Source organism: Saccostrea echinata, unplaced genomic scaffold (genome assembly GCF_033153115.1).
Source record: "Saccostrea echinata isolate AGI-Se365-2 ecotype Australia unplaced genomic scaffold, CSIRO_AGI_Sech_v1 ptg000035l, whole genome shotgun sequence".
Classification (NCBI taxonomy): domain Eukaryota; kingdom Metazoa; phylum Mollusca; class Bivalvia; order Ostreida; family Ostreidae; genus Saccostrea; species Saccostrea echinata.
In genome coordinates, this window is record NW_026889784.1 from 1385082 (window position 1) to 1407147 (window position 22066).

At 31.9% G+C, this 22066-nt stretch overlaps 1 protein-coding gene across 1 annotated transcript; it reads right to left on the reverse strand.

Moving 5' to 3' along the window:
- Positions 1 to 7336: 7336 nt before the first annotated feature.
- LOC133199745 (uncharacterized) lies at positions 7337 to 12918 on the reverse strand. The gene is made up of 5 exons (XM_061335605.1): positions 12910 to 12918; positions 12062 to 12137; positions 8565 to 8785; positions 8068 to 8308; positions 7337 to 7836 (listed from the first exon to the last, which is right to left on the reverse strand). The coding sequence occupies exons 1-5, from the start codon at positions 12916 to 12918 to the stop codon at positions 7337 to 7339; spliced, it is 1047 nt and encodes a 348-aa protein (XP_061191589.1).
- Between the last annotated feature and the right edge of the window lie 9148 nt (positions 12919 to 22066).

Consider the following 22066-nt stretch of genomic DNA (forward strand, 5'->3'; position numbering starts at 1 on the left):
GTCAATAACATCAAAAGGTACGACATTTCAACATACAACCATTCCTCGCGATAAAATAAAAAATTAGGCTTTTTGATATCATAGACATCTGCTTCTTCAATAAAACTCAGTCGGTAGAGCGCTCGCTCCGTGATCGGGAGGTCGTGAGTTCGAATCTCGGCCGCGACTGACCTAAGACGATAAAAAATGGGTAGCAACTGTTCCTTCGACGTACGCTATACAGCACTTGGCAGCGACAAAAATAAGTGTGTGCTTCTTCTAATGCAGGAGAGTAAGATACCAAAGAGATTTACAACAGTTGCACAGGTCAGTGCAGTATACAAACAAACACAAATATACGTAACTGCAATAAAATGTAAACAAAAGTAATGCAAGATAACCAGCACGAACACGGGTCGCCATTTATGCCGATACCCGTAACAATAAAGCAGTCAGGTGTAACGAATGCGAAGAGTATACCCTGGTGCTGATATCTTAGATAGCAATATCGAAAATGGCGTATGCCTTTAAGTCTACCTGACCAATATAAAGGGATCACGGTGGATGTGACCGGTCGCCAGGGGATGCTTAGGCGCTGATCCCACCTCTGGAATTCCAGGGGTCCGTGTTTTATTCCCCGTTCACAGATCTGTATTGTTTGTAGGGTTTTTTAAATTCGATTACTTCACCTTTTTCATTACATTATTCACTTCAATTCCTTTGTCATAAAAATAGGATCTTTCAAACAGTACAAATACCACGGAAATACAATGATATCTATGATGTAAAAAAAAATCAGTAATAATTATGATGCACATCACATCAATTGAATTTTTTTTTCATTGGAGAAGGATGGTCATAAATGCCTTTGAAATATATGCATTTATATAGGTTACAAACCAATGCAAGAAGAACTATCAGTTCTAAGTACATACATTGTATCCTTCAGCATAGAAACACTTTGGACCTAATGGAGTGTTGACATAGATGTGCTGGCAATACTGAAGAAAACATGGATCTAAGGGAGAAGTGACATTCATTACTAATTTACTTACTATAATTACTGGAGAAACTCACAGACCTAAACATTAAGAAAATAGGGAACTCGTTCTTTATGGTTACATGTATTTGTAAATGATTTATATGTAGGGTATAGGTAAGGTTATTTTAAAAGTCATTTTTATGCTTGCAGTGATGAATGATATAACGATCATCACAAATTTATCTTCCGAGCAGAAAACAGTCATAGTACTCAATATACATGTAAAAAATATAATATCGAAGTGTTATCAACTATACAATTAGTTTGAAAATTTGGAAGTGACATAGGTATTAGTTAAACTTTGGTTTCACCATCATAAATCGCTAAAATAAATGGATCGCCTACTTGTATTGACATACAAAATTTCTCCTGAATTGAAGTCAATACGACCTACTGTACATATATAATAACAGATCTGTTCTCTCCATCTAAAGAGGCTTTTTTCTATTCGACAACTCGGTTGGTTCTCAGGAAGAAAAGCAATTTAAAATACAAGATGGATACAGCTTAAAGTATAAAGTACAGCTTTTTGTTAGATATGGCATGTATAAGAGACATTTTAGATTGCAACCTTAAATTACCCCAACCCCCAAAATATTTCCTATATATCTTAATTATCTTTAAACAGTTAATGTTACTTTCAAGGACAGGCAGTCCAAATACCTAAGTATTTAATACGTCATAATCTTTTGTCATGACTAGCCCCCTGTCGTGAAAAAAATATTTAGTATTATTATATATTTGTAGATATATATTCATTCTGCCATAAACTTTAATTGTTAACTGTATAGATTTCCATTCCAGCAGATAAGAACAAAATTTTATTCCTAGGATCAGCTGCAGTGCTTGGGATTTATGTGTTGATTGGTGTCAACTCAAATGGGGTTGTGGTAAAATGATCTGATCCTGACGTTGGTAATTTTGTAATATAGTAGTCGGTGAAGCATTATTCCAGACCCCTGAGCGATCACCCTATCGTCAGCTGTGTACCTTTCAGATATTTATTTTTTATCGATGCATATTAAAGCTAAAAAATATATGTAGTTGTTTTACTATCACTAACAATAAAAAGAATTTCGCTGAAATTTGTGTATCCTAAAATAAAAATAATTCTATTGGAATGGAATTATCAAACAAATTTAATTTTATGACGATCTGTAGCGATTGAAAACGAAACGCGTTTCTTTCAAGACTAATGATCTTGTTGATTATTTGAATCTATTATTATGAAAAAAGATAATTACATCCGACCTAACGACTTTATATTTTGCTTGAAATCACCACTTTTCCCCCAAAAATACTTTAAAATACTTTCCCTTAATCAAATGATTTATTTCTAAATACAAATTTAGGGTCATAATATGACACATTTCAATATTTACTTATATCTTTTTCTGTCTTACCTACTTATTTCTCAATTATTTCAATAACGTAAAATGACAATAATAACCAAATAAATAAATTATATTAATCACATTGTAGGCCTTTCGACTAATTTTTCAAGTTGCACACATCGTAAAAACATTTGATAGATAGGTTTAAAGGTACGTGAAATTCTCAGAGTAGAATCTTAACATACATCTAATTAAATGATTAAAAATTTTTAATTATTATCAATTGATTTGCACGATGTTGTGTTTTCAGGACAGGTAACTCAAGTGTGAAAAACGATCCACAAATTGCCGATTTATGAGTTATCGTTTATAGGAATGATATAAGCTGCTTCAATGGGTATTATTATGTACACAAAAAGGTTCCTTGTATTATTGTGTTTACAAAAGAGTTGACCAAAACAATGAGAATGTCTTCATTCTACCCGGAATAACGGGATCAAAATGAATAGGAAACGGACTACATTCGTGATTTATAACTCTCTATGACAGTTGTAATGAAGAAAAAAATATAATGTAATATTTTGGTGTGTGCATTGTTGTCCTTCTTCCATAAGGATATATATTTCTACAATTAAATGCAATAATTCATAATCTTATTCTTTTTACTAAGTAAAAAAGAAGAACGATAAAATTTTAATCAGGTTAAAATTAAGAAAGGGGTTTGATTTCACTTTATATTTTTATTAAAAATTTTTAATTATATATCATTGTACAGTGTCTCTAACAACATCATAAATACGTTTACCATTTGTACTGAATTTTTAAACAATAAGATTCCACTGGCAGTGAAGGGAGACTTGGAAAACATACTTAAAAACAATTAGCTACCTCGGACCAGTTGTAAACACCTTCTGGTAATGAGTTATCGTTCTTTTCGTCGAACCCTAGCGGCAGTTGAAAGACCTACACATTGACATCGAAATTCATGTAGCAAGTAAACATATGTACATGAACAAACATCTGAACGTAATGACCTTGTTAGCTATTTTACTAAATGATAACCAGTGAAAAGACAACGCAGATGACAACTTTTATCTCGAGAAAGGTGTGTATGATATGTTTTGCTATAGTAAAAATACAATGTACATCAAACGAAGTTTATTTGTCCATTACTGGCGGGTTTATTTATGTTAAAAGCTTTCGATGACGATCGCTTTCAGTTTGAATGAGGTTAATGTAAATCATTAGTAAATCTCTTCAGTTATAAATGTAAGGGGTGCGTGTACATTTAACATGCTGATCATGAAAGCTTACTTTAAAAATAACTATGAAAAGTAATTTCCATTTTTTCCATTTTAAAAAATTAGAATTCCATTATTCAAACCTTATTGTTGGAAATCTTGTAATTCTTTCCTCCTCCCTACCAAAACTCCGAACCTCTGTTACCAGACAGGGATTATAAAAGCTATATATAAATTCAAAAGTGTTTTTGCAGTTAGTTTCTTTCTGCATTAAAACATACATATGTAATAATGAATGTTATCAGAGAAGATGACAAGTTCAATGTCACGGTATTACACACAGATCTGGATTGAACTGAATTTATCTTTGTTAAATATGCTTCGGAGAACATATTGTAATCTGATCAAACTTAACCATGGGTGTTGAAAACAATAAACCATACTGAACTAAGCATCTTCAAAGATTTGATTTAAATCTAAATAATTTTTGTTTCAACAGAGTATGCAGAAAAAGATTCTTTTCTTTTTTTTAAATTTCAAACAACGATGATTTTTAGAAGTACAAATCAAGTCAATAGTTTGATTATTATTGATAACAGTAGGAATTTTTATTTAGACATTATAAAAACCCTTCTTTTGACGAAAAAATAACTTGCTGATGACCTCCTGTTCAGAAAAATTTCAGTCAAAAAGTACGATATAGTTTGGGCAGTATTTAGGTCATCTATAAAATCCAATATTGCAAGGGTATAACCTAGTAGAAAATCTAAGTTTAATTTAAAATTATTTTCAACACTCTTCGTACTTTGTGAAAGGTGCTGCGAACCTATATAGATTCTACCATTTAATTGCTAAAATTACATTTGTTAGACCGTATGTTGAATATTTTGCTTGTCAAGTACAGTAAGTATAGATATAATTAATTATTCATTTGCAAGATTTCATCAGGTTCGCAGCACTTTTCAAACTTCTTGAATGTATGTGTAAAAGCTTGTCATAATCCATTGAGGGTATGCCCTTGCAGTAAATCGATTTATGAAGACCCTTACGTATTTTACTAGAACAACAAAGCTTTTTGATAAACGTGATGACTTTAACTTTTCAATCGTCAACGTTCCTTACTTATGCAGCAATAAAGCCTCATCACCTACATATACATGTAGGGTTTATATCTCTGTTTTTTCGATAGGCAAGAGTTTGCACTATGTATGAACAATTTTTAAACCAGGTAAGTTACTTACAAACAAGTTGATGAAACAAGAATATCAACAGTCTTGTTTAAAGTTATAATTTCGTAAATTCTATGGTCGATATAATGACCTTGTCAGCAAATACCATCTATCGTTAAGTCAAATGCTGACTGACGTCTTTCATCTTTTATTGTTAGGCCATTACTTACCCACTGAATTGTCGACCGGCTTTCCCGTTATTTCCTGATTATGACAAGGATCACACAACGAGTGTTACCAGTCGGCATGGGATGCTCACTCCTCCATGGCACCTGATCCTACCTCTGATGTTTTAGAGGTCCGTGCTTGCTGTGCTCTTGATTTGTATTGTTTGAATGGACTTTTGAGCTTGAATACTGTTCGTTATCTCCAAATATATTTCACCCTTCTATTACTCTTCAGTAAATATGCATAAAAATATACGGCGGTATCGTTTGTCTAGGGAATGTATGGGAAGTATATGAATACAATCATAAAATAGACGTCGTATCCAAGTTAATGACCTCATATATCTGCAAATAATATTTAATTTGATTACAAAATATATTTTTCATTGTATGAAATATAACTTGATCCGCATCTCACTGCATACAAACTGAGTCAAATTTTACGATATGACGTCACATTGAAAAGTGCATTGCGATCATTGAATTGTTTATATATTGCTGTGTGGGATTTAACCAACGACATAAATGCATGCAATAGTAAGTATTGATGTAGTTTAAAGCTATCCAATAGTTTAAAATAACAAATCATTTCATTTAGTGGTAATTTGAAAAACTGATAATTTTGTGTGATGTCATAGTAAACATTTCCCGTATTTTTGTAGCCTTAACTGTCCTGCGTAAATATTGCTGCCCTTTTTATCGTTGTCCGATTTTGTAAGTACTTTGTAAATTATAGGCTATAGTTCAATACATGTACATGATTGTATTGATTAAAAATCCAAAATTTGAAATGTTACTAAAATAGAAATGGTAGTAATTTTAATTGTAGTAGCAAATGATTCATAGAAATATGCTTCTTGGTGCAGGGAACTGAGTCAAAATAGAAGAAATATAGCACTTTGTACCGTGTAACAAAAAGAAAAAATACAGTTACAGTTAAAGAGCATACACTGTGGTTGTTTTAATTTTACTATTTGCGATTTAAGAATTTTTTTCCACAATCATTAAGCCATCGTGATTATTGTCGACAAATCAATGAAAATTTCAATATCACATTCTGTATCAGCCCGATACACCAAGGCCGAAGGTCCGAGGGCTGATACAGGATGTGATGTGATGTGGAAAAGGGTATATTTTATCATGTTTATTACATACTTAGTCATAAAATACAGCGCATATCAACTTAAGAAAAATACAATTAAATGACCATGCACTTACATGTAGCTTATTTTATAAAAGAACAGTAATTGAAAATTGAGAGAATGTGAACCAAAACACAGGTGTATTATCACAAGTACTATTTTTAAAGATTTAATATTCTAGGGGTGTGATATAGCCCTGGAAGATGATACAGCTACTGTGACGTCATGCATCTCACTAATGCAAAAAACACCTCTATTTATTACTTAGTATGGAATATTTATATATATATATAGAGAGAGAGAGAGAGAGGAAGAGAGAGAGAGAGAGGTTAAAAATAGTGATTGTGAACGTGTACAGTGTATTAATTACCACAACATTGGCATGATGCTGAAAATGGGTTCAACCAATCAGCGAAGCTCTTATCTGTCACTTGATCATTATTGATCTACTTACCAAATAAGAAAGTCACGCTTTTATTGAACTGCTGAATTTCTCAAACCCACCAGGCACCCCATCTGCCACCAATGTTTGTTATTTTGTTGTAATTTGGTTATTTGTTATTTTGTTTTACCCACCTTTTTTTGATGGCAGGCAGTAATTTAGGGCATTTTTTGTTTATGTTTTTTTTAATCTTATGATGTTTATAAGGAGTCCAACTTGAAATACAAGTATACTGTATCTTTTGAACGTTTACAGGGTTTGAACTCTTATTCTAGTATGGTTGATCGCCCTTTTTCCTATGTACAGCATGTTAAATGGTGCTTGGGGCAGATTGTGCAATATTTTGCCTAAGATGTGTAATACTCTATATTTGAGTCCCCCTTTCTGACCCCTATTTTGTTAACTATGTTTTACTTCTTTTCGTCATTTAATTCAATAAATGACATATTTCACTTCTACATGATATTATTTTTTTTGCCTGCTTTTAACAAAAAAGAAGCTCAGTCGTTTGGCAGGAGAACTAAGGAACATAAAAGACATTAATGGTTTTGAGAACTGTATCATTGAGTGGAAAGGTTTCATTTTGCTTCATGTTGTACCTCTTTTTATAAATAATGACAACAATTTTCAGTTTTATTACAGAGTGAATTTGTTAAAGAACAAATCAAACAGTTTTTCAAATTCAATTAAATAAATGGCATTCACGACAAAGAATAGTTTTCTTAAAACTAATTACATGTATTGATTTGCTTCTTTGATATCATTTGTGGGTTGTTGACATTGTAGTTTTCATGCAGTTTCGGGAAAATCTTTTTGACGTTATCCTTGGTGGCTCAACAGGAGTCTGACACTCAGAAAGCGAAATTTTCTTGTCATCTCCTTTTTTGTCCTCCGTCAGATCTTCATCACTTAATTCAAGACCACCTAAATCGGATTTCAGTTCTTCAGCAACTCCCGCAGCTTGTTCTAAGAACGCTTCCATTTTTACTCTTTTTTCATTCAAAACTTGTACTTTTTTCTTGATTTTCTGTACCTTATCCTTTTCTTTCTCATATTGTTTAGATTTTTCCTCGATTTCATTTTCTATTTCTTCTCTTCTTCGTTTTAAGTCTGCTATTGCTTTTTCGAGGCGCTTTATGTTACTTTGGTTAGATTTTATATTTTTATTTGTTTCCTCCAGTTCTACTCTAAGTTTCTCTAAGTTCTCGTTGATTTGAAGATAGGCAGCTTGTTTTTCCTCAAACTTTTTTATGTCCACATCTTTCATGAATTTAGAAAAATAGAATATTTCAGATGGAAATTAATTCGGCAAAAAAGTCTTAAGGGTTTAAAAATTACAAAAAGAATGGTGGGGTATACAATATAGTCAATGCAGGTATAAAAGTTACTGTAATTACATGCATAGAGGTATTACAGTTTGAGAGCTTATAGATACCTGAATGTTTAATAATTTAAAACTTCCGTCATCAAAACATGGAATATGTTGCTCACCTTTTTGGAGTTCCTTGAGTGGAACGTACATCTTTCCTCCTCGATGACCAATGGCAATTTCCTCTTCAGTTTCTTCATTTGGGTAGAATATTGTCAACTCTTCCGAAACAATGCAAAATACTTTGATAGTGACTTTAAATAGGTTACAAATGGCGTCCAGGATAAATGGAACTAAATCTCCTTCGTTTTCCTGTATGTATGCTTTCCAGCGATCAGAGGTGATTCCACAAATTGGCCTCAGCTGAAGGCAAGCGAAAAAAGATTTCTTAAAATTTTGTTGCAATTTTGATGTTTTTCACAAAATTTATCATTCAAGAAAAACATTAAATTTTCTCAAAATAACTGCGAAATTAATTGTTATTGTGTTACAAACTCGTATCGTGCTTGGATACAAACACATGAACACAAAAGTTGCTCTTTGATTATTTTTTAAAAAGGTAAAAATAAACAACAGATAAACATGTGCTTATTCTCGAATTTATTTAAAACTTTATTACGTTTACATCTGGACAGTTTTGGTGATATTTGTAAGTTGCATCTTTTATTTCAGATTCTGGTTTCAGAATTAAATTAGAAAGTATTTTGAAAATGTCCTCTTCTTCTGATGTTTGAAGCAGTTGTTCTTCAGGGAAAGGGGCAAATGACACTGTTTCTTTTTGGCATTTGTATAAATGTTCCAGAATATATTGGCGCTCGTGTTTGAGGATGATTTTTCTGTCTGTAAACAATAATAATAACAAAGCTAAGGACATGAATGTCACGTTGTAGGTTAATTTGAATTGCAAGATAAGTCAACTGTAAGCTATGATTAAGACTATACAGATTAAATATGAATTACCAGTTAACACCAGACAAATCTTAGAGTGTGAGTTTATTGCTTATATTTAATCAAATACGAATCAAAGCTTAACTTATAATGAAACTTCTATTTGTGGGATATGGATTTGTGGATATGATAGTTTCTTGTTATTTTTAGTGTAGATGCTATTAAAATACTGGCGGATTGGTTCAAAGGAAAAATATCTTTATTAATTTCATTTTTTTCAGTTATGTGTACGAAGATGACATGTAATTACAATGTAAACACAGAATATAGAAATTTGAGGCCAGTGACAGACATATTAATGTAACAAAAGTGTGGAAAAGAAGAGTTAATTACGCTTGCATGCAATTGCAAATTCATTGTTGTAGCTCTGTAGAAAAAAACAAAGCCAAGGTTAAAGGGAAATTTGAGTAAAAGTCTTAAACACATCTCGTGAGAAACTGAGCCAAATGCGAAAGACAAAGAGCAACGAGAAATATAAGGTTATAATGGCAGATACATGTATTGACACAAAATGAATTTTTGAAAGGGCTTGTAGTAACAGGGTTGAAGTTTAAACTGTTAACTACTATTCTGATTACATTTTGTTAGTTTGAGCTTTAAATTGCTACTGGCATGCTTATACTTGCATCACGAAATTTTCAGTGACTTTTGCTTTATAATGCTCGCAGATTGATTCCTGTGCAATTTGAAAGTCTTATATTTCACAAAGCTGCAAATATTTGACAAGCTTTAAATCATGAAAAAAAAAAACAAAAAAAAAACTTCTATACAAACACTCTTAACTCATATAGATTAATTTTACCTTGCCCCCTCTTATCCTGGGGTACAAACGAGGTTATCCAGGGTTCTATGTATGATAGTATTTTAGGAAAATAATTGAAATCTTCTGTTCTTGAAAGCTACATGTATAAGACACCAAACCAAAAAAATATATATATGTAAACTTTCTATAAGTTCAGATTCACATTTTATTCCTCATCATGACCCCTAGAAAAGATTGGGACATTTTGATCTTAAGAATTCTTTTTGAAACAAGAAAATACGGAGTGCCAAATAACGGAATCAGTGGGTGTGGAAAATAATAGAAGTTGTTCGAACTATGGCTACAAGACAGAAATTTTGCACGCAAACAGGGTTCAAATTTTAGATAGAAAGTGTACATTTGCTATAATATTGTCAAAATCAAATGAATTCATTTTTTTTTTCATCGTAGAAGCAGGTCGAAGAAGCATATTGAATATTTCCTATTATACTTCAAAAAATAATGTACCAGGTAGATCCTTAAATAGGTTCAAATTGAGAAATTATATTCAAAACAACACTTATAATATTTCAATTAATTACGCCTATTCCTTTGGCCAAGAAATGAAATCTATTAGTGTTCTACGAAATGTGAAGATTACGAACATTTATGATGCTCAAAAGTCCATTTGAACAATATAAATCGTGTGCAGAGCCAACACAGACCTCTGAAAACAGAGGTGGGAACAGGTGCCATGGAGGAGCAAGCAACCCTGCCACCGGTCATACAAGCCGTGTTCACCTTGCAATTATCTGGTAGACGGAAAAATCCGTAAACAATTAAGTGTGTAAATAATTGCTTGTATGAAAGATTTTAATATTCGACCAACGATAGTTTGTACATGTATTTGAAAACAAGGTTATTGTATTGAACTTAGAAATTAACGAAAAATTGATTTTCAGCAATATTGTTTATATTACTACATCATATAGTCTGCCTCGTTTTAGAAATTGAACATGTTCTTGCCTATCGAAATATTGTTTTATAAATAAGGGGATATGACAATGGAAAAGTTGAAGTCATCACATTTATCATTAAGGTATTCCATCCCAAATAGCCTCAGATTCAATGAATTTGAATACATAACAGATATGTACGGGTAAAATACTCAGTATATTTAGACATAATTCCCATTTATTACTACTGGCATGTAAGAATGAAACGTGTCCTAATATATGACCTTGACCTTTGTTGAAGAGTTATCTCCCTCTTTTTTTAAGTAATAAAAATCAATGTTAAAAAATCTATACGGTAAAAAATTGTTTTCAATTGTCATTCTATTTCTAATGATTTCATGCATCTTTCTACCACAGTATTTATTGATATTCTTATTATTTGAATTTTTATTTTTAAAAAAAATCGCTTGTCTCCATAGACTTCAATGCAATTTCTGTTAATTAATTACTGCTTAGTTAATTACATTTTTGAAACTTTGTCTTGGTAAATCCTTTTCTACTTTAAAATGCTTTGAATTAATATCAGAGTATTATATACGTGATGGATATTTAAGAATAGAGAATTAGGTCCTATTAGGGATGGAAACCCTTAAGTTAGATGTTAGATTGCAATCAAAAATCTCTCTCTGAGACAATATCCAAATGTGGCGCAGATATGTTAAACTCTGTGGTGTCTTTTATTTTAAGTTCAATAGAATATAGTGAATCAGCGTAGGAATGAAAATGAATATTTGTTAATTGATAAAACATCGTTGATATATCTAAATGTCTAGCTGAAGGCCTCAACAAGAGACTATAACGGGATACAATAAGTACCCAAAAGGAATTCTAATAGATTGATAGAAGACCTGGCCACGAAAAACTATACATAGATATTGTCAATGAGAAAGTCAAGCATCTTTTCAATATCAACGCCGGAGTACTTGTGTGTAGAATCAGAATGAATTTTAACGACATAATTCTGCAGATGAACAATGAAAAGATATGCGAATTTTATTGAAGAGGCAGTTGTCTATTATGTCTAAGGCTTAGTTTGATATTGCAGAACAGTACTAAGGGAAGGAAAAAAATGAAATGGCTCCGGAGACATACATATACTTAAATATGACCATTCAAGTGAGCATAGAGGCCTGCGGGCTTCTTGTATCTTTTATTTTTCCCAAAATGAACTGAATATTTGCTTCTGATTCCCTAAAATTTTCTAAACTTTCTTTTCTTTTAGTAAAGTTTCATATGTACTGTCGCACATGTATCTATGAACACATTGTACATCAATATATGCTGAAAAAAAAAATAAATATCCGGGGTTTTTTAAAGATAAAGGAATACTTGACAGGACTTATTCTTTTGAACTTATTAATTTTATATAAATGAGCCAGAAACAAAAGATAATTGTATAAGCCGACTTACCTAACGACTTGTGGTCATACGTTCCAAACCACCGAACCAATGATGACCTTGTAAGGAAATTTTTCCTTGAATTATCCTGAAGGTACTTAAACAAACTAGCTTTATTAACATTCTTATTTTTGCTTTCTTCAATCCATTTTTCATGCTTATCGAGTACAGACGCAAGCATTAACGTATGTCCCAGGGATAAGGATCGCTCGTGGGTATTGGCAAACTTTGATGACTGAATTTGATTAAAACAAAATTCGATGGTATATTCTGCTTGAGTGCAACGAAATAAGATAGATTGTCCATCCATTACCTTTAAGTTATAAACTGATTTTTCAAGTTCCTTGGAATGATTCTGTTTAATTCGCCTTATTTCACCTTTTCGAAGTCTTTGAAGATTACAATCATTATTTACAAGACTACAAGTCTCATCCAGTTGTCGATAAATGATCAGGAAAATATCAGTTTTAATCAAATATATAAAGACCCGATAAGGAAGTAGATTTTTAAGTTTCTTGGAATGATTTAGCTTAATTCACCTTATTTCACCTTCTCGAATTCTTTGAAGATTACGATCTTTATCTGCAAAACTACAAGTCTCATCCAGTTATCGATAAATCATCAAAAAAAATATCAGTTTTAAACTTATATGGAAGGACCCGATAAGGAAGTGGATTTTAATGACCTCTTCACGAAAACACGAATCGAATTCGTGATAAAGTTTACCAAAGTTTGAAGACTTTGTCCTTTACACATAAATATGATTTAAAAAAAAAACAACTTTAATCAATTAAAGTGAAGTAAAAGAGAATATATTTAAAGTCTAGCTTTTAAATCAATGTATATATATTAAAACTTACCTGACGCATTGCTAAAGATTGATAAAGAAAACTGCCAAATCTTTCTAGACCAACGTAGAGTTGAGATAGTACAATTTTCTGTTAGAGAAACATTTAGTTCATCTATCTTTTAACTCATGTATATTTGGTTCTTTCGAGTACAGAAGTTCATAATTAAATCATAATTTATTTTTGCAATTCATTATTTAGTACAGTATTATTCCTGTATATATATTATGATGCTTAATGACAAAGTGTATTTTCCAGCAAAGAAAACGAATTATTTAGAGTTGAATTCAGTTTGTTTCGTTTACTTTCATGGATGATTTTATTCAAATGACGATTTAACGGCAACCTTAATCGGTGTTAGTATAGAATAAAGTTTTAAAAATGGTTATTCTACACTAGAAATTATTAAAAAGTTCCAAGGTCATCTCAAAAGAAATAAATTTTGATTAGTTCATTTTATGAGAGCGGGAAAATTTCATAACGCATGTAAATTTTTGATGTTGAGAATATATCAAATGGTCTGGAAAGAGATTCGGTTAGTATTTATGAATGTCCTTTATATCATCAATATAGGTAGCTGAAGAACGCTTTCTTCAATTTTCATTAATTCAGCATTTTCACATTTAATTTTTCTTGAGGGGGGGGGATATCAACAAAAACTATAAGAATTCATTTGACAGTTTTTGAAAAAACAGAAAGAAACATGATGTCGGCGCCCCTGAAGGATTAATGATTTCTACATGTACTAAGTTTCTAATAATATTTTTTGAAGGAAATTGTATTAGGCTATAGAATTCTTTTTTTTTTAAATCAGGGAAGTGAATTATTCCTGAAACAACTAGTCACAGTTCCTCATGGACATTCTGAACTATTAAAAATGTATTTAATAGTTCAATGGTCAATTTACTTTCGAAAACGAAAGGACCCTCTGTGTAATCTTGAATTTTAGTATATCGCAAACCTTCGTTCTTAAGGATATACGAGTACTCGAATCAGTACCAGTATATTTTTAAGCAATAGAAATCGTACAATTTGTAGTCAATATTAATATGAAAACAATGATCTAACAATTGATATGTAATATTGAACTTAAAATACCGCCCAAAGAAAGGTTGTTTTATAAGTAAGGTCATTGTTATTGAATCATTCTGAAAATAAAATTAATGTCATAAAGGAAATACATTGAAGAGTACTTACCATTAAATTGCTAAATAATTTTGTAATTTTAATAACGCAATTACAAAAGTTTAACTTATGAATCAGAGTTATATATACTACTCTCATTGTACAAAAAGAGAGTAATTAACACTACTCTGTTATTTCTGGACTAAAAAGGTAGTTTTAAATTTAAACGAAATAATTGAACTTTGTTTAACAAGCCTAAGGGGGGGGGGGGTGTACCCCAAATAATTTTGCCTATATATAGATCACTATAGAAAACAGCTACTATATGCTAGTGCTCCATCAATAAAAACGTCTGATGACCTTTTTTTTTTTTTTTTTGCTTGTCAAGGAATTTTGAGCACTTTATTTTATCATAGTGCCCCCCCCCCCAACTAAAAATTTATGGCTGTGCCCCCCAAACTGAAATTGCTTCCTACGGGCCTGTATATATTACTATCACGCATGCCTGTAAAGTAGATCAAGCTTTACCCGTCAAGAAACTAGAGCATGGGTGAAGTAGTTTCAAAAAGGAACTGTAAATTTCAAAAATCCGGGTGTATTTTTGATAGAGGTTACGTATATTACCTTACAATATATATAGCATATGATTTAATTAATTTTCAAGAGCATTCCTGTAATTATATATTTTTTATTTAATAAATCTTTTATTTTAGCAGTTTCTTAAATCGAAATTTTAGACATAAACAAATCTCTCAAAACAGAAGGAAAGCAGATTATAGGGAGTTTTATTTTACACGTTTTATTATTTCCCAGGAAAGAAATAAAAGAATAAGTAAGACGTTGAGAAAATTCGATAAATTTTATTTTCAAAATTTTTAATTTTTATGGCCTATTGAGATCAGGAGTCCAAGAACGATTAAACTGATGTTTTTTTGTTTGTTTGTTTTTTCATATGAATGATTACGGAAACCATATGTATCAGATTAATATTTTTTTATTTTGAGCCGTATCGATTTCTAATCTAAATCTTTTAACAATCGGCACGAGGAAATGCAACGGTTTGTTAAACCTGTCTTTCATGGCTCTCCAATAAAGACATTTTTTAGCTTTATTACTCTCCATCACTTCATCAAATCTTATGAAAATTTCTACATGTACCTGTAGTCACTTAGAGTACATGCATTTAATGCCAATTCCAGTGAAATATATCAATAAAACAGAAAACCCTTATAATAAGTATTATCGTTTTCCAAAATTAAGAGCTTTGATGATGAACAGTAAGTTACAGATATACTCAGCTGGATTAGAGAATCTACAAAGTGCTTATTACATTACATGTAACTTCATACAACCACGTCCATCCACTGAGAAATTATTGTCTTTAATTCATGATACATGTATTATCATTATAATTATAAATATGTTATGGTTATCTAAACATGATATATCCATATGATTCCATGGACATATTTTTTTTATTAAATCTTAACAATGTGGTTCTTCTGCATTTAATTACATGTTTAATGTTTTTATTATATTTTTTTTAAAATGGAATGACAATTGATATTCATCTAATTGTTCTAATTTAGGCCAAATTGTACTTGGTTACGGAACTTTCTTTTGCAAGCTTTTTCATATATATGTCAACTAAAATTGACCCCAATTTATCATCCGAGTAAAATGAATGCCTGAAGTTTTTTGGTATCATAATTATGGTATTCTAAAGCAATCGTTGTGTCATCTGTATTTGATTGACTACTGCAAGCGATATTGGAGAAAGTTAAACCTTTGTTTGTTTGTTGTTTATCGTCCCTTACTAGAAACTTTCCCTCAATGAAGACGCCTTCCACTTGCCAGTAGAGGGCTGCAAATTTAGACCTAATCTCGGCACTCGGTGCCATTGAGCAGTGATATATCTTTTTGTGCCAGCAGCTACTGCGACACGGGACCTCGGTCATCCGAAGGACCGGTCTCCACAGTGGGATTCGATCCCGCGACCTAAGGATCAAGTCTTTACTCCGCGACTCCAGAGCAAACGCTCTAACAACTGCGTCAAGTGTGCTACTGTTTTTCCTTCGAAAACAAGACATCTGTGTTGACAAATAAGTTCTTCCTTAGAAAAAAAGTATATTAAACTTTTTTGAACGGAATTTTTCGAACGAATTGTATATTTACTTCGACAACTTTGTGAATTATATATTTATTCGAGAAAAAAAAACAACTGATATTTCTTTTTTGAAAGATTTATCGTTCCTCTGATGTAGAAGAGCATCCAAAAAATCAAAGAAGGTACATGCACATACTTGTGTATATACAGCAGACACCTCTGCAATGGGCTCGCGTCAGGATTTTGAAATAGCATGATATTCAAAGAATTATTTTAAATTAAACTAATAGTTATATATCTACTTAGTAAATATCTTCCTTGACAAAATAAGCACGGGCATTAACTACTATTAATTTAATCAAACACACTAATTTTCGTGCTTAGCACTCTGATATACACAAGCCATCTACAGAGGTGAGTGCATGAGCTAATGGTAGAAAGTGGCAGAAGAGATGACAGTTATTCCTGAAATATATTCAGCGGAGCCTTGTTAATCTTGGTGCTGTTTTTCTGAGCAAATTGTTCATATTTATAAAGCGTCCGGTTAACTGAGTCATATGTTTTATTGATTTGGTTTTTTTAAAATATGAATCGTTCCACATAAATTTAGTTCGGAAGATAAAGTGTCTAGATAAACAGGACTCCAATATACACAAAAATTAGCATTTTCAAGAACTATGACCAGGGCAATGTCAATAAATAGTGGTCACGTGACAGTAATTTTTCTACCTCCCATAACAAAATGAAAAGCAAACCCTCTCTCTCTCTCTCTCGCGTTGACAATAACAACAGCGACGTACTTTGTACAACATTTTTTTTTTGCTAATCTTAACACAATTTAATATGATACAAGAGACAATTTTTCTAAGTATGAAAATTATGCTAAGCGGTTATTTTTTTTTTTTTTTTTTTTTTTTGCAAATTTCTTCTGTTTCCATGGCAAATGTAATTTCTTTAAAAATTTCATATGCAAAAAGCACAACTCAGGTTGTTGATTGATTGTGATTGTTATTTCTAGGAAGTATCATTAAGATTGTCAAAGCTTCGCAGTCAACATTATGGGTCTAGCAAAAAAAAAAAAACGTCACAGCAACGTTGTTCAGGGAAGTTAAACATATATACATGTAGGAACGTTACATTAAATAAACATTTATTTCAACAGTGGCATACTTTGTAAAACATATTTTATTTTATTGCTAATCATAACAGACTTTGATATGATACAAGAAAAAAAATTTCCAAGTTTGAAAATTATGCTAAGCGGTTTAATTTTTTTTTTTTTTTTTTGCATATTTCTTCTGTTTCAATGGCAAATCTAATTTCTATAAAAAATTTCATAAATAAAAAAACACAACTAGGGTTGTTGATTATGACTGTTATTTGTAGAATGAAATATATGAAGATAACGAACAGTATTCAAGCTCAAAAGTCCATAAAACATTAGAAAATAGGAGCAGAGCAAACACGGACCTCCAAACATCAGAGTTGGGATCATGTGCCATGGAGGAGTTAGCATCCCCTGCCGACCGGCCACACCCGCCTTGTGCTCCTTGTCATGATCGGGAAATAACAGAAAAGTCCGTCGACAATTCAGTGTGTAAATAATGGCCTAACAATTAGTATGAAAAATGTCAGACAGCATTTGACTCAATGATAAATATTATTTGCGGACAAGGTCATTGTATCGACCATAGAACTTACGAAATGATGACTTTAAACGAGACAGCTCATATTTCATCAACTTGTTTGTCAATAATGTACCTCGTTTTAGAAATTGTGCATACGTAGAGCATGCTCTTGCGTATCGAATCAACTAAGAGATATAAACCCCGTATGCAAGTGATGAAGGAATATTGCTGCATAAGTAAGGGAAGTTGACTATTGAAATGTTAAAGTCATCACGTTTATCATAAAGCTTGGTTGTTAGATTACCATTTAAGTCTTTTTCAAGTAAAATATCCAATGAAAAAAAAATATGAAGTATCACTAAGATTGTCAAAACTTCGCGGTCAACATTATGGGTCTAGCAAAATAAATACGTCTCAGAAACGTTGTTCGGGGAAGTTAAACATATATACATGTAGGAACGTTACATTTATTTAAATAAACGTTTATTTCAACAGTGACATACTTTGTACAACATATATTATTTTATTGCTAATCATAACACACTTTGATATGATACAAGAAACGATTTTTCTAAGTTTGAAAATTATGCTAAGCGGTTTAATTTTTTTTGTTTGGATATTTCTTCTGTTTCAATGGCAAATGTAATTTCTTTAAAATTTTTTTATGTAAAACGCACAACTAGGGTTGCTGACTATGATCATTGTTATTTCAAGAAAGTATCATTAAGATTGTCAAAGCTATGTAGTCAACATTATGGGTCTAGCAAAAAAAAAATACGTCACAGCAACATTGCTCGTGGAAGTTAATCATATATACATGTAGGAACATTACATTAAATAAACGTTTATTAAAATGATAATTTATCAGTATGTGAGAGGGTTCAGGTAGGTATCTTTAAGCGGTTCTTCGTATTCAGTAGCGAAGGTGTCGTCAATTGAGCAGTACACATCAGAAACGGATCTCTCTGGTAAATCACTGCTATCAGTCATATATCCACCATTTTTGAACGTTGCATAGATATTATTACGAGCTGCAGAAGCACTCTGGTATTCTTGTCTATAATTGAAATAGCTCTATTTAAAAATTTATATTTATACCTCATTGAATGAAAGTTATATACCATGTTTATTTAGTGCTTCTGTTCCTTTAAGTATAGTACATGTATTGGTAATAAATGGCAATGAAAGAGGGAGTGAAAATAATAAGCTGGTATTGCAATTCCCCAGGTGCATAATGCTTTTTAAATAGCCTTGTGATGATGTTATTCGTCATCAAACTAATTTACATCAAAACTTTTTTTTAAGTTTAGTGCATTTTAAGACACCCTTTTACCAGTATAATCTTACCCAACAACATGTGGTTTTCTGCGGTACGTGAAGCAAACAGCCGCAATTATTATAATGGCAAGGATAATACCTGCTGACATTCCAATGTACGCAATTGTTTTATCCTCACTCGTGGATGGGCTGGCTAAATATACAAGATGCATTACATCATTTATATTAATTTACTTGTTCTGTAAGATAAAATAATGCAAAGCTGTGCATAAAGAACTAAGTTTATCCTATTAGGGAGACAACAAATTGTTTTTACATTTGACACAAGTTTATGGTCAATTTATTAAATCAGTGGAAATTCTTTCATTTAATATACATGTCAAATGGTAATATCTCAAGTATGGATAGTTTTTATGAGAAGTCAGGTATTTGGAAGGACATGCATGTTTCTTCTATGTATTAAAAGAAGAAACATGCATGTCCTTCCAAATACCTGACTTCTCATGATAACTATCAATACTTGAGATATTACCATTTGACATGGTTAGAGCGTCTGCTCTAGAGTAGTGGAGTAAGGAGTTGATCCTTACATCGCGGGTTCGAATCCTACTGCAGGACGTGGAGATCGGTCTTTCGGATGAGACATTATAAACCGAGGTCTCGTGTCGCAGTAGATGCTGGCACGAAAAAGATCCCTCACTGCTTAATGGCCCTAAGTGCCGAGTATAGGTCAAAATTTGTAGCCCTCCGCCGGCAAGTGGTGGCGTCTCCATATGAGTGAATAATTCTCGAGAGGGATGTTAAACAACAAATAAACAAAACAAATCTATGTATTAAAAAGCAAAAATAATGTTGAATTAAGAAAGAACATCTGTATTCACTTACAAGTGCTTTGTATGCAAATGCCATCGGTGCGTTTGAAGAATGAAATTGTCTTACTTTGCTCTTTTAAATTTGCAGTATCAAAGTACACTATGTGACAAGAAAATTAAAGAAATTATCTTACGTTGGCATAATTCGTTGGTATTTTCGTTCCAAAGGCCATCCGAGGTACACACAATATTTGAAGAAGAAATTATAGATTTATGGCCACTGTCACATGTAAATAAACAGCTATATCCAACTTTTCTTTGACAATCTGATTTTAAGTTTCCATTACGAATAGTTGAAGGACACAGTTGTACTAGAGTAGGATACAAATATATATTTTATGCATATATATGTTTATACATATGTTTATATTTCATATTAAATGTAACCATCGGTTATGTTGTATAATAGCAAATGGTCACTATATGAAAAAATATCTCGAATGGGACGTAAAAGAACATACAATCAATAAATTTTAGATTACGCTTTGCTTTAGAATGAATATACACTACCACATAGATCATTTGTATCGTGATCCCAGTTACCACTTGTGTTACATGTAACATTTGGAACAGATGGATTGTTTTCCAGTTGACTATTGCATTCATATCGACATGTTTCTCCTAGTGTTGATTCACAGTTGATTAGTTGACCATTTCGTATTGTCTTTGAACAACCAGAACCTGTTAATTACACTGATGTTGATAAATTTGCGTTTTGGAGAAACATTTCATGACTTAAGAGTTCATTTTTTGTTTATGTCAATAAGTGTTTTAAAAGAAGCACCTGATAAACATACAAATGAGATTTTAGGCTGAGACCAACTCAGTTCCACCTAGAGTTTGACTTCCAGACCCATGTGACATGGATTTTACAACTTGGAAGATATGTTAATGATTATATTCTAGATGTTTTAAGAGTGAAGAAGATTCTTAAAAATGTTTTTCAATAGATGCACCAGCTTGCATCACCCTAGATGCTTAATTAGCTCAGGGAACGCCAATTTCGAAATTTTAATTCATGACGAACTTAACCCTATTCTGGGGTCCGAAGTTATACATAGAAACAATAGTTTTCGTAAATTTTGTTGAAAGCCAATTACTCATTATACTCATGTAAACAGTTTGCCTTCTAGACATCCAGAAAGCAAATAATATTTGTCAAATATAAGGAATTTTCAAAACATGATGGACTCAGCCTACCCTGGGGCATTCGGTCAGATTCCAGGAGACTTGAAACGGAAATACTATGAAAAGCTAGTAAATACATTTAATACTTCTAAATTGTGCGCTGGATTGACAGTTTGCATACATGTAATATAATATTTTTTCCCTCACTTTAATTATGTTCCTGAGAGATATGACACAGTTGTATATATAGACATATTACGTGGGTGTTTTTTTTTTTTTTTTTTTTTTTTGAAAATCTGCTGATTTTTTCCTGAAAAGTAAACTTGATCCATTTGTCCTTTTTTTTTTGATTTTGTCATATACTCAGTATTTCTTTTTATTATTCACTAATCTGTTGTTCTCCTTACGTATACATAAGTTTTTGGTGTCATAGTTCCAGGTACCATCATTTGTACAAAGCAAGTTCTGTGAAATCGTCGAGATGTAGCCTTCAGCACATTTGAATGTGCACGAGTCACCCACTCTTCGCGTGCAAATTGATGACAGCATAACATTTCCAACAGGTGATGGACACAATATTTCTATGAAAGAATATTGATTGAAATAATTATTATAATCAAATATGTTATAATTATATTCAAGCGAGCAGCACACACACACACAGAGAGACAGAGACAGAGAGAGAGAGAGATTAGATAGAGGGAGAGAGAACAAGTAGATGATGTTTTGAGGTTACCTGTTCTCATTTTACCTAGTATCTATATTAAAGATACTTTTTACATGTAGTAGGAAAAAATCCTACAAATGGAATTTTTCAATGTTAAATTTACACCTTATTCATAATTTATGATTTATTACTTCAGAAATTCACCTGTACATAAAGAAGATGCAGAAGGATTCCATTGTCCAGAAGTATCACATGTAATAGACGTGTTGACATCTAGTCTGTATCCAGCTTTACACTCTATATTGCAAACCTGCCCAGGATATGGGAGACAATCGAGTAAATATATATTCTGTAGTGAAGTGGT

Excerpts from the sequence above, each read along its gene's own strand:
- LOC133199745 (XM_061335605.1), bottom strand. Across the intron at positions 8,309-8,564 it reads AAAACTGTCCAGATGTAAAC|CTGAGGCCAATTTGTGGAAT; the intron begins GTAATAAAGTTT and ends GCTTGCCTTCAG. Across the intron at positions 7,837-8,067 it reads ACTCAAGGAACTCCAAAAAG|ATGTGGACATAAAAAAGTTT; the intron begins GTGAGCAACATA and ends AATTCATGAAAG.